The following is a 13033-nucleotide window of genomic DNA, read 5'->3' on the forward strand; positions in this document are numbered from 1 at the left end:
CAAATCCGCCATGTGCACATCCTCCGAAGCCATCTACCACGGTGTACCATACATCAGCCCCAAATCCGACCAATTTACCGGCGGCAACGAAGAAGAACGCGGCGGAATACTCACCGGCGGAGAAGACCACGGCGGGAGGGCGGGCGGGGCGCGCGGAGGGACGCGGAACTTCGGCGGGGGCGCGGCGGAGGTGCGGCGGGCGTCGAAGAACCTCGACGAGGCTGGGCGGACGGCGGAGGGCACGGATCCGACGGATTGCGGCGGCGGCGCGCGGGGAAAACGGGCGGGGGAACCGAAATGTCCGCGCGCGCTTTTGGAATTGGGATGCTGGCTTCGCCCACTATCCCCGCTCCCACCCCGCACAAGTAGGGGCGAGGACCCGCCCCGTACTCGAAAACAGCAAAAAACAATTCGGGGGGCGTTTTTACGGGGCGTGCTAGACGGCCGGGTAGAGCCGAAACCCTCAAACCGGCGGTTATTATACGGGTTTGCCCTTTTACGGGGTCTGTTAGACATGCTCTAAGCAGTACCAAAACCAGATGTCCTAGTTTGACCAATTAGCCGTAGTTTTTAGTATAATTTTTTCTGCCCCCCATCACTGCCTGAAAAGATCAAAAGAGTATTGGAAGGTACTTCTGGGAAAATACGTTGGTGAACCTGGGAACAAGCGCACCCTATATTTAAAAAAATAGTAATTCAGAAAAAAGGTTTAAAAAATTCAATTTTTTTTGGGGAATCAAAGATGATCATGTATTGTACTCGTATACAAAAGATTCACCATGGAATAACTTCTCTTATTTCTTGGGTGAAAATAAACAGACTTGAAGGTCTTATATTGAAGTACTATTCACGCTATATTCGTCATAGATTTTTTTTTTTTGCATGAAGTCAATGTGAATCATTTCTTGGCCAAACAATTTTATACGAGTACAATACTGGATTATCTTTCATTTCCAAAAGGATTCAAAAAAAATTTACTTTGTTTGAAATTACTACATTTTTTGGAGTATATAGGGTGCACCTGCACCTGAGAGCACAAAGTGCGGGTCAGGTACTTCTGTTACTTTTATGTCAGTTTGAACCAATACTGATAGATTCATCCATTTTACAGATCAAAAGGAAACTCACTGTTAAGCTTTCTAGCCCTCAAAGGCAAGGCGATGAAGCATCTACAAAGGTGTAGCATTGACTCCAAACAGGAGATGGTTCATTGCTTGGAGGAGTCTTGAAGAATAATGTCTGAGGTCCAAGTCTACTGACCTGTAACGCGTATGCGAGACTTCACACATGCACATCCTTGCATCTGCCACTGAAAGCGACTGGTAATAATCTTCTCAATGACTAGGCAAAAGCACAACAAATATCTAGGTATTAGAAGAAAGGCTACAAGATAAAACGTGCCAGATCAGCTCAGTTGCTTAACCTTCTTTCCTTTGGCCAACAAATATCTAGGCTGTAATGTCACAAGTAGAGAAGCTATTCTTACTCCAGCTTCCATTTGCTTCTACGTCCTGACAACTACTGGAACGACAAATCTACAGTGTGCATTTCAAAATACCGTGAAACCCACATGTCAGAATGTTCTAGTCATATGATAATTCTCAACATCAACATAGTTGGTACAGGTCATGTGAAAGCAACTAACCAAAGGCTCACAATGTAAACACTAGACCTGAAAAGTATCTACAAGTGCGGACTAACTATTATTATTTGAAATAGAAAATCATACATTTCGCTGACTTTACTTCATTTGAAATAGAGTAGAAAATCATAGATAATCGCTGACTTTACTTCATTTCAAGAAGGGTAATCATGAATTGGTCGAGAAGACTTGCGCTCGAACCAATCCAATTACATGCAGGTATAATACTATTAATACATGAAGGGCAAAGATACACGCCTACTACTTACTACATGAAATGGAATCCTTCGCCATCAGAATTATCACTACCAGTGCTAATTAAACTTCCAAGCAACAACTACCATATCGCTATCCAATACCTTACTAAATACTGAATAGAAGACAGTGGTACTTCAACGTATGCATTATCTCTGCCTCTTTGGCTATTACAAGGCACCATTTCTTATGCATGCTTTACGGATGACAAGTTGGACAGACTGAGTAACAATACAAATTTGAATTATGATGTTCTTGATTCCAACCTAACTCACGAGTATTGTGCATGGTTGCATACCATGTGCCAGTGTTGTGCTCTGTCATCTAGATGTAACTATGTGCCAGGCTGTGAAGGTGACAACTTTTAAGTTCACGATGTTGAACAAATGAAAACATTGAAGGATGCACGCTGACCATCAGCAGAGCCTAGTAGAGCAATTTAAAATCACAACAGGGAGAAAATACTGGTGATGCTATCAGCTCAGCATTAAAACAGGGAATTATCCATAATGGAGTTTCTTTTTTGCATGGGATGGATATGAAATGTAATAAGCTAAGGAACATGAATATGAGACTAGAAATCATAAAACAGCGAACGAGTTCATCGATTTCCATCCCACAGTCACATTGGTGGAGGATTGCCAAACCTCCTTCTAAGAAGGGACATAACGCTCCGCATCCTGCTATTCGCCTGAGCAAAAGATTGCGCGCCAGCAGCATTAGAAGGAAGGTCCATGGCCGCCATTTGTCCAGTTAGCTCTGTTACCTGTGCTTGTCCAGCCTGCTGCGCACCATCTTCACTTGGAGCCCCAACAACATGCTCCAACACGATATCCAAGCTGATGGAGAAGGAAGCGCCCCTGACAATCTTGAGCTGCTCAACACATTCATACGTTACTTCCCGGCACCTCTTGAGCTTCACCTTGACCAAGCTGGGGCAACCCCCGTTGAGCGCTCCCATCCCGCGGTCTGAGACCGGGCACCCCTTGATGCAGAGCTTCTTGAGAGCAGCGCAGCGCTCGGCAAGGCAGATAATCTCGGTGTCCCCCACGGTCTCGCACCCGCAGAGCGCGAGACGCTCCAGCACGCGGCAGTGCTCGCCGAGCATCCGGAGGCTCTGCACGGTGGGGTTGACCCCTATCAGGACGAGCTCCTGGAGGTCCGGGCAGCCTCGGGCGACGGCCATGAGCCCGCGGTCCCCGATCCGGTTCGTGCGCCACCCGTCGATGTGCAGCTTGCGGAGCTTGTGGCAGTTTTGAGCGACGCTGATGATGCCTTCGTCGGTGCACTCGGGGGTCTTGACGAGGAATAGCACCTCGAGGTTGGTGCAGGTGGAGATGGCGGCTAGCCCGCGGTCGCCCACCTGGAGCTTCTCGAGGTGGATCTCGACGAGGCCAGGAGCACGCGCAGCTATGAGCTCCAGCGGCAGGTCCCAGGCGCCTGAGCAGCGCAGGATCTTGAGGGACCGGAGGTTGGGCGAAGACGCGATTAAGGGGACGAAGCTGAGGGCGCTGTAGAGATCCTTGAGGCAGACGGAGCGGAGGGCCGAGGCGGGCGGGAAGAGGATCTCCTCGGTGATGGCGGCCCCGGCGCCGGAGGTGTCGGGGAGGCCGCGGAGGCGCTTGACGGAGAGGTCCTCGAGGTGGGGGCAGGAGTGGAGCACGGCGACGAAGGCCTTGGGCCCGAAGGTGCAGGAGGCGACGGAGAGCTTGCGGAGCGCGGGCGCGGCGGCGGCGAGGTGGGCGAGGCCGGCGTCGGAGAGCTGCCGGAGGCCCCGGAGCTTGAGCCTGGAGAGGCGGTCGGAGGGCAGCGCGGCGGCGACGGCGGTGGCCCCGCCGTCGCTGAGGCTGTCGGCGCCGGAGCCGCGCGCGGCGCGGAGGGCGAGCTTGGTGACGGCGGTGAAGCGGGCGAAGAGCGCGGGCGCGGCGTGGCCGAGCATGGCGCGCGCGTCGAGGGAGAGGCGGTGGCGCGTGGCGGCGTCCACCTCCTTCCAGCGCGCGCAGGTGAGGGAGCAGGCGTTGCGCTCGGCCGGGGTGAGCGAGGCGAAGACGAGCGTGAGGATCTCGTCGGGGAGGTCCTGCGTGTGGTCGCGCGAGGGCGGCGGCGGCGCGAACGGGGGGCAGGGGATGGTCCCGCCGGCCGACGGCGGCGGGACGGGGTGCGCGGGCGCCGGCGGCGGCGCCATGGAGGAGAGGGGCAGCGGCGGGGAGGATTTGGAGATGGGGGAGGAGGGGGACTGGCCCATGCTAGGAGGGCGCCGCCTCCGGGATGCGTGGGGAGGCGGTGGCCATGCGGGTGGATGGGGAAGGAAGATGGATCTGCCGATCTGGGGGCTGCGGTGGGGAAGAGTGGGAGGAAAATGGGGAAAGTATACGTACGTCAGGGTAACCAGCTGGTCCATGCCCTGGGTTTAGCTGGCCTGGCCCGGCCCGGAGACTCAGTCGTTGCGAAGCCTGGTCCGACCCATCTTGCGCCCCATGTCCGAATAGGTCGAACCGGACAAAAACGCGGCCCAGCGCATGGATCATCCAAAAACAGATGACCGTGGCGTTCGGAAGGACCCAAAGCGGCCCAAATCTGGGCCGAGTTTGCGTGGCCGCGGACTCCTATCGCTGGCCGCTCGCGTCCTCCCCTTGTCCGCCCCTGGCCCGCTTGTCTGCCTCCCAAAACACAGCCCCCTCGCACACATCTCCTACCGCTTCGCCGCCACCCCCTGACATGCGATTTGGGAGATCTGATGACGCCAGCCACCATCGGTGAGACACCGGCAAGCGGTGCAAAAGAATAGGACGCTGCCCCGCGCTGCTTTCGCGGTGTCATAACAGAGTCGGAGGACGCCGTCGCCGACGCTGTTGTCGTCTCACCGTCGCGAGACCTCCCGCCGTCAGCAGCTTGGCCGTTGCCGCCAGAGGTGAGCTCTCGTGCACCGTGTTTCCAAGCCGCAAGTCGGTCGGGACGGTCATTGCCTGCAGGTCCCTACGGACGTGTTGGATGGCCTCCGCTTGCGAGGTGTTCAATGAAATGGGAGATCTAAAATTTATCCCATTTTATCTGTAGATCATGGTGGACAGCGACGACGAGTACTTCTTCAAGAACTTCATCGACACGTCGTCAGACGAGGAGTTCAACGACGACTTTCTCACGGAGGCTGCGCTGATCATCCACGAGCACAATGTCTCGCAGATCCCCGTGTTCCGGGGGTCCTTTCTGGGGGCGCGGCCGCCTTGGACCGCAAAAGAGAATGCGACCACGACCAGCTCTTCCACGACTACTTCTACCACAAGGCATTGTTCACGCCGGCCATGTTTTGTCGTCGTTTTCGGATGTCGAGACCGTTGTTCACCCGGATAATGGATGGCATCAAGGTCTACGACAACTACTTCCACGCCAAAGTGGATGCAATTGGCAAGGTAGGCCTCTCTTCGTACCAGAAATGCACGGCAGCGATTAGGATGCTCGCATATGGTGTTGCCGATGATTTCGTAGATGAGTACACGCGCATGAGTGAGTCGACCTGCTTGAAAGCGATGTACAGGTTCTGCAGAGCAGTGGTCGGTGCGTTCAGAGAACAATATCTTCGGCAACCTAATGCAGAGGACATAGCTCGTCTGTTATCAATCAACGCTTCCAGGGATTTTCTGGGATGCTTTGCAGCATAGACTGCATGCACTGGGAGTGGAAGAACTGCCCCTTTGGTTGGCAGGGCGTACAACGGCCATTCTGAGGGGGGCACCATGATTCTTGAAGTTGTTGCTTCACATGATACATGGATTTGGCACTCATTCTTTGAATGGATGGCTCGCACAATGACATCAATGTGCTGCAGCGCTCTCCGGTGTTTGATAGGCTAGCGTACGGTCAGTCCCCTGATGTGTGGATTTTGAGATTAATGGCCACCACTACAACAAGGGGTACTACCTTGCTGATGGTATCTATCCACCTTGGGCTACACTCGTGAAGACAATCCGGCATCCCAACTCAGAGCAGGAGGCAAGGTTTGCAAAAGAGCAAGAGGCAGCCCAGAAAGATGTCGAGCGGGCGTTTGGCATCCTCCAAGCTCGTTGGGCTATCGTCAGACACCCTGCTAGAGCATGGAGTGTGCAAACTCTGTGGGAGGTGATGATCGCTTGTGCAATCATGCATAACATGATTGTTAAGGTAGAGCGAGATGATTCACTGTTTGATAATGACTGGGGTGGCAAGGGAGAGTTGGTTACTCCTCAAGTTGGTCCGGCATTATTTCAAGATATCCTCCATGTGCACCACGAAATTCGGATCTAGCTGTACACAACCAGCTCCGGGCTGATTTGGTGGAGCACATGTGGCAGCATGTTGGCAACAATACTGCACACAACAATGAAGAAATCCTGAAGAAAACAATGCCTAGAGCATTTGTATCGTTTTTACATTTTATTTTGAACAATACTTTGTCATTGAATATGTGGACAATAAACCTATGTAATAAATCTTGATTATTTAAACTCAGCTATATATTTTTTATGATTTTTTATGCTTTTATAGTGAATTTAGAGGTAAATAGCAACTCTATGGCGCCACGACCCAAATCTGCCGCGTTGGGCGCAGCGCGCGACCCAAACGGACACGCGGACGCGGGACTCCGTCTGGGTGTCCGCGCGGCTACCTAAACGGACCAAAACGGATGGCCCAGCGCGTCCGTTTGAAGCGCTGTGTTGGAGATGTCCTAACGGCAAGCCAACCCGGGAATCCACTCTCGTTCATGTTTCAAAATGTTTACAAATTTGGCAAAATATATTTTATGCATTAGGAAAATCTATGTTTGCACATAAAGTTTCGCACAAAAAAATCATTAACAAACTAAAGGAAAAAATCTCTGGTCCCCTTTATAAAGGAAAAGGTTACTTAGGATTTGGGCTGATAGATTCGTGCCGTAAAAGTGGGCGTAGATCTGGCTCAATACGTGTCAAAATAATAAGCAAGCCAAAGGATTATTACCTCCACTAAACACGGAAATCGAGGAGACGCCTCGGTTAGAGCGCAATGTTTGGTCATTTCCAAAACATACTGCTCAGACAGGGGTGGGCCCGTTAGGCCACGCCCCATTAGACTCATTGTTCGAGTTACGACGTCATTGATAATGTCATCAAAGTTATCGACTCCCTGTGACGGAGTATCTGAATAAAATTAATATCCGTAGAAATCTACAACTTTCGGTTACTCGACTTGAGTCTACGCACGGTTGCAAACATCCATCCCTAGACTCGGGGGCTACTCCCATCGGGAGCGCTGAACGCGCACCCGATAAAAACAGCGAAAGCATCAATAATTAAATGAATTCAAAGAAGAACGGACCTGAAGGTTTCAACAAATCCTGGATTGAGCCCGAGGACTTGATTCTGTGTAGGGTAACATTATTTTTCATCGACAATTAACCAGTATCGACTTATTGAGTAAGGCTGGGCTCATTACTTTTATCTCTTACATACAACCAAATTGCATGACTTCACCCGACGCCTTAATAGACCCGATATACTAAAAGTATCGAATGATGAAGGAAGCTCAGAAAGTATCGACTCGGGGGCTATTCCCATCGGGAGCGCTAGACGCGCACCTGATATCAAGCAATTTTGACCTCATAGTAAGCGAGAATATTCAATTTTCCTCGACTGATAAATATATTCGTATGACGGCAACTATAGTCCCTGCCCGAAGCTTCGCTTCGGCCAGTCACTCGGGGGTTACTGATGTGGGCATTACCCTTCGGGTACTCGACATTAGTCTACCTCCCTTGGCCCAACTAGAGTCCCATGAAGATTGTCTAAGACCAAGGTGGGTACGTACGTCGGTTGCAAAGGAGGAGACATACCAAGAGACGAATTCTTGATGAACAAGGCAAGAAGGCGTCGGTAAAGGAAAGATTAGATTAGATCTCAGTGTATCCTAGTCGAGTTTAGACATGACTCTCGGGACCTGGCCTGCTATATAAAGGTCAAGAGAGGGTCTGCCGAACATCAGAACAGCTAAGAGCACAAACCCCAGAATCATTGCCTCCCGGTGAGTCGACCATAGCAGCCTATCGGCTACCCCATTGTAACCTGATATACTCGATAAATCAAGAGCAGACAAATAGGAAGTAAGGGTTTTACCTCATCGATGGCCCCAAACCTGGGTAAATCTCTCTCCCCGTTTTGTTTGGTATCCGATGTCTCGTACTAGCCTGCAGGATTCTGTCAACCCTAAGCCCCTCATGGTGGGCATTGCCAAGGAGCTCCCTCGTCACCTGCCCCATATGTGGTGTGTCCGACGAGACCATCGATCACATCTCCCGGCTCAGCCCCTACACAGTACATGTCTGGGCCGGCGTGGACGTGATCTGGGCCGCATGGACGTGGCTCTCGACTACCACCTACATACGCCTGCGCTAGGTCTGTCTGAGTGGTGGTTGAATGCAGTCACCGTGATGGCGCGTGAGACACACGTCCGTTGGGAACCCCAAGAGGAAGGTGTGATGCGTACAACAGCAAGTTTTCCCTCAGTAAGAAACCAAGGTTATCGAACCAGTAGGAGTCAAGGAACACGTGAACGTTGTTGGTGGCGGAGTGTAGTGCGGCGCAATGATACGTCTCCAACGTATCGATAATTTCTTGTGTTCCATGCCACATTATTGATGTTATCTACATGTTTTATGCACACTTTATGTCATATTCGTGCATTTTCTGGAACTAACCTATTAACAAGATGCCGAAGTGCCGGTTGCTTGTTTTCTCGCTGTTTTTGGTTTCAGAAATCCTAGTAAAGAAATATTCTCGGAATTGGACGAAATAAAAGCCCAGAGGCCTATTTTCTCACGAAGCTTCCAGAAGACCGAAGACGAAAGGAAGTGGGGCCACAGGGGAGCCAAACCCTAGGGCGGCGCGGCCCCCCTGGCCGCGCCGCCCTGTCATCCGGGGCCCCTGTGCCCCCTCTCGACTTGCCCTTCCGCCTACTTAAAGCCTCCGTGACGAAACCCCCGCATCGAGAGCCACGATACGGAAAACATTACTGAGACGCCGTCGCCGCCGATCCCATCTCCGGGGATCCTGGAGATCGCCTCCGGCACCCTGCCGGAGAGGGGAATCATCTCCCGGAGGACTCTACACCGCCATGGTCGCCTCCGGAGTGATGAGTGAGTAGTCTACCCCTGGACTATGGGTCCATAGCAGTAGCTAGATGGTTGTCTTCTCCCCATTGTGCTATCATTGTCGGATCTTGTGAGCTGCCTATCATGATCAAGATCATCTATATGTAATTCTATATGTTGCGTTTGTTGGGATCCGATGAATAGAGAATACTTGTTATGTTGATTATCAAAGTTATGCTTATGTGTTGTTTATGATCTTGCATGCTCTCCGTTATTAGTAGATGCTCTGGCCAAGTAGATGCTTTTAACTCCAAGAGGGAGTACTTATGCTCGATAGTGGGTTCATGCCCGCATTGACACTCGGGACGAGTGACGTAAAGTTCTAAGGTTGTGTTGTGTTGTTGCCACTAGGGATAAAACATTGATGCTATGTCTAAGGATGTAGTTGTTGATTACATTACGCACCATACTTAATGCAATTGTCCGTTGCTTTGCAACTTAATACCGGAGGGGGTTCGGATGATAACCTCGAAGGTGGACTTTTTAGGCATAGATGCGGTTGGATGGCGGTCTATGTACTTTGTCGTAATGCCCAATTAAATCTCACTATACTCATCATGATATGTATGTGCATGGTCATGCTCTCTTTATTTGTCAATTGCCCAACTGTAATTTGTTCACCCAACATGCTGTTCGTCTTATGGGAGAGACACCTCTAGTGAACTGTGGACCCCGGTCCAATTCTCTTTATCGAAATACAATCTACTGCAATACTTGTTTTTACTCGTTTTCTCTCGCAAACAATCATCTTCCACACAATACGGTTAATCCTTTGTTACAGCAAGCCGGTGAGATTGACAACCTCACCTGTTTCGTTGGGGCAAAGTACTTTGGTTGTGTTGTGCAGGTTCCACGTTGGCGCCGGAATCTCCGGTGTTGCGCCGCACTACATCCCGCCGCCATCAACCTTCAACGTGCTTCTTGGCTCCTCCTGGTTCGATAAACCTTGGTTTCTTTCCGAGGGAAAACTTGCTGCTGTGCGCATCATACCTTCCTCTTGGGGTTGCCCAACGAACGTGTGAAATACACGCCATCAAGCTCTTTTTACGGCGCCGTTGCCGGGGAGATCAAGACACGCTGCAAGGGAGTCTCCACTTCTCAATCTCTTTACTTTGTTTTTGTCTTGCTTTATTTTATTTACTACTTTGTTTGCTGCACTAAATCAAAATACAAAAAAATTAGTTGCTAGTTTTACTTTATTTGTTATCTTGTTTGCTATATCAAAAACACAAAAAAATTAGTTTACTTGCATTTACTTTATCTAGTTTGCTTTATTTACTATTGCTAAAATGGCCAACCCTGAAAATACTAAGTTGTGTGACTTCACTAGCACAAATAATAATGATTTCTTATGCACACCTATTGCTCCACCTGCTACTACAGCGAGAATTCTTTGAAATTAAACCTGCTTTACTCGAATCTTGTTATGAACCATCAATTTTCCGGTGTTAGTTCCGATGATGCTCGCTGCCCATCTCAATAATTTTGTTGAACTATGCGAAATGCAAAAATATAAAGATGTAGATGGTGATATTATTAAACTAAAATTGTTCCCTTTCTCATTAAGAGGAAGAGCTAAAGATTGGTTGCTATCTCTGCCTAAGAATAGTATTGATTCATGGACTAAATGCAAGGATGCTTTTATTGGTAGATATTATCCCCCTGCTAAAATTATATCTTTGAGGAGTAGCATAATGAATTTTAAACAATTAGATACTGAACATGTTGCTCAAGCTTGGGAAAGAATGAAATCTCTGGTTAAAAATTGCCCAACCCATGGATCGACTACTTGGATGATCATCCAAACCTTCTATGCAGGACTAAATTTTTCTTCGCGGAATTTATTGGATTCAGCTGCTGGAGGTACCTTTATGTCCATCACTCTTGGTGAAGCAACAAAGCTTCTTGATAATATGATGATCAACTACTCTGAATGGCACACGGAAAGAGCTCCACAAGGTAAGAAGGTAAATTCTGTTGAGGAATCCTCTTCCTTGAATGATAAGGTTGATGCTATTATGTCTATGCTTGCGAATGATAGGACTAATGTTGATCCTAATAATGTTCCATTAGCTTCATTGGTTGCACAAGAAGAACATGTTGATGTAAACTTCATTAAAAATAATAATTTCAACAACAATGCTTATCGGAACAATTCTAGTAATAACTATAGGCCATATCCTTATAATAATGGTAACGGTTATGCTAATTCTTATGGGAATTCTTACAACAATAATAGGAATACACCCCCTGGACTTGAAGCCATGCTTAAAGAATTTATTAGTACACAAACTGCCTTTAACAAATCTGTTGAGGAAAAGCTCAATAAAATTGATATTCTTGTTTCTAGAGTTGATAGTCTTGCCTCGATGTTGATCTTTTGAAATCAAAAGTTATGCCTAATAGGGATATTGAAAATAAAATTGTTACTACAGCAAATGCCATCCAAGTTAGAATTAATGAGAATATAAGATTAATGGCTGAACTGCGTGCTAGGTGGGATAGAGAAGAAAATGAAAAACTAGCTAAAGAGAAGAATATAGCTAAAGTTTGGACTATTACCACCACTAGTAATGCTAATGCTACACATGTTGCTGCACCTCCTACTCATACTAATAAAATAATTGGTGTTAGCAATGTTTCCACTTCTAATGCAAAGCGCGAAAAGCACTGAAACTCGCTAAAGCTGCTGAAACTGCTCGCGATAAAGCTGCTGAAATTTTTTCCAACATTGGGGATGATGATCCCATTGCTTTAGATTATAATGGTTTGAATTTTGATGATTGCCACATCTCTGAAGTTATAAAGTTCTTGCAAAAACTTGCTAAAAGTCCTAATGCTAGTGCTATAAATTTGGCTTTCACGCATCATATTACAAATGCTCTCATAAAAGCTAGAGAAGAGAAACTAGAGCGCGAAGCCTCTATTCCTAAAAAGCTAGAAGATGGTTGGGAGCCCATCATTAAGATGAAGGTTAAAGATTTTGATTGTAATGCTTTATGTGATCTTGGTGCAAGTATTTCGTTATGCCGAAGAAAATTTATAATATGCTTGACTTGCCACCGCTGAAAAATTGTTATTTGGATGTTAATCCTGCTGATCATTCTACAAAGAAACCTTTGGGTAAAGTTGATAATGTTCGCATTACCGTTAACAATAATCTTGTTCCCGTTGATTTTGTTGTCTTGGATATTGAATGCAATGCATCTTGTCCAATTATATTGGGAAGACCTTTTCTTCGAACTGTTGGTGCTATTATTGATATGAGGGAAGGAAATATAAAATATCAATTTCCTCTCAAGAAAGGTATGGAACACTTCCCTAGAAAGAGAATGAAGTTACCTTATGATTCTATCATTAGAACAAATTATGATGTTGATGCTTCATCTCTCGATGTTACTTGAGTTACACTTTACTGCGCCTAGCTGAAAGGCGTTAAAGAAAAGCGCTTATGGGAGACAACCCATGTTTTTACCTACAGCACTTTGTTTTTATTTTGTGTCTTGGAAGTTGTTTACTACTGTAGCAACCTCTCCTTATCTTAGTTTTGAGTTTTGTTGTGCCAAGTAAAGTCTTTGATAGAAAAGTAAGTACTAGATTTGGATTACTGCGCAGTTCCAGATTTCTTTGCTGTCACGAATCTGAGCCCACTGCCCTGCAGGAAGCTCAGAAAATTATGCCAATTTACGTGCATGATCCACAGATATGTACGCAACTTTCATTCAATTTGAGCATTTTCATTTGAGCAAGTCTGGTGCCATTTTAAAATTCTTCAATACGAACTGTTCTGTTTTGACAGATTCTGCCTTTTATTTCGCATTGCCTCTTTCGCTATGTTGGATGAATTTCTTTGATCCACTAATGTCCAGTAGCATTATGCAATGTCCAGAAGTGTTAAGAATGATTGTGTCACCTCTGAATATGTCAATTTATATTGTGCACTAACCCTCTAATGAGTTGTTTCGAGTTTGGTGTGG

General features: G+C 47.6%; 1 protein-coding gene across 1 annotated transcript; it reads right to left on the reverse strand.

Moving 5' to 3' along the window:
• Positions 1-2397: 2397 nt before the first annotated feature.
• On the reverse strand, positions 2398-4142 carry LOC124648698 (F-box protein At1g47056-like). Its single transcript, XM_047188414.1, has one exon. The coding sequence runs from the start codon at positions 4140-4142 to the stop codon at positions 2520-2522; it is 1623 nt and encodes a 540-aa protein (XP_047044370.1). The 3' UTR covers positions 2398-2519.
• Positions 4143-13033: the final 8891 nt, after the last annotated feature.

This window comes from Lolium rigidum, chromosome 4 (assembly GCF_022539505.1).
Source record: "Lolium rigidum isolate FL_2022 chromosome 4, APGP_CSIRO_Lrig_0.1, whole genome shotgun sequence".
NCBI classification, from domain to species: domain Eukaryota; kingdom Viridiplantae; phylum Streptophyta; class Magnoliopsida; order Poales; family Poaceae; genus Lolium; species Lolium rigidum.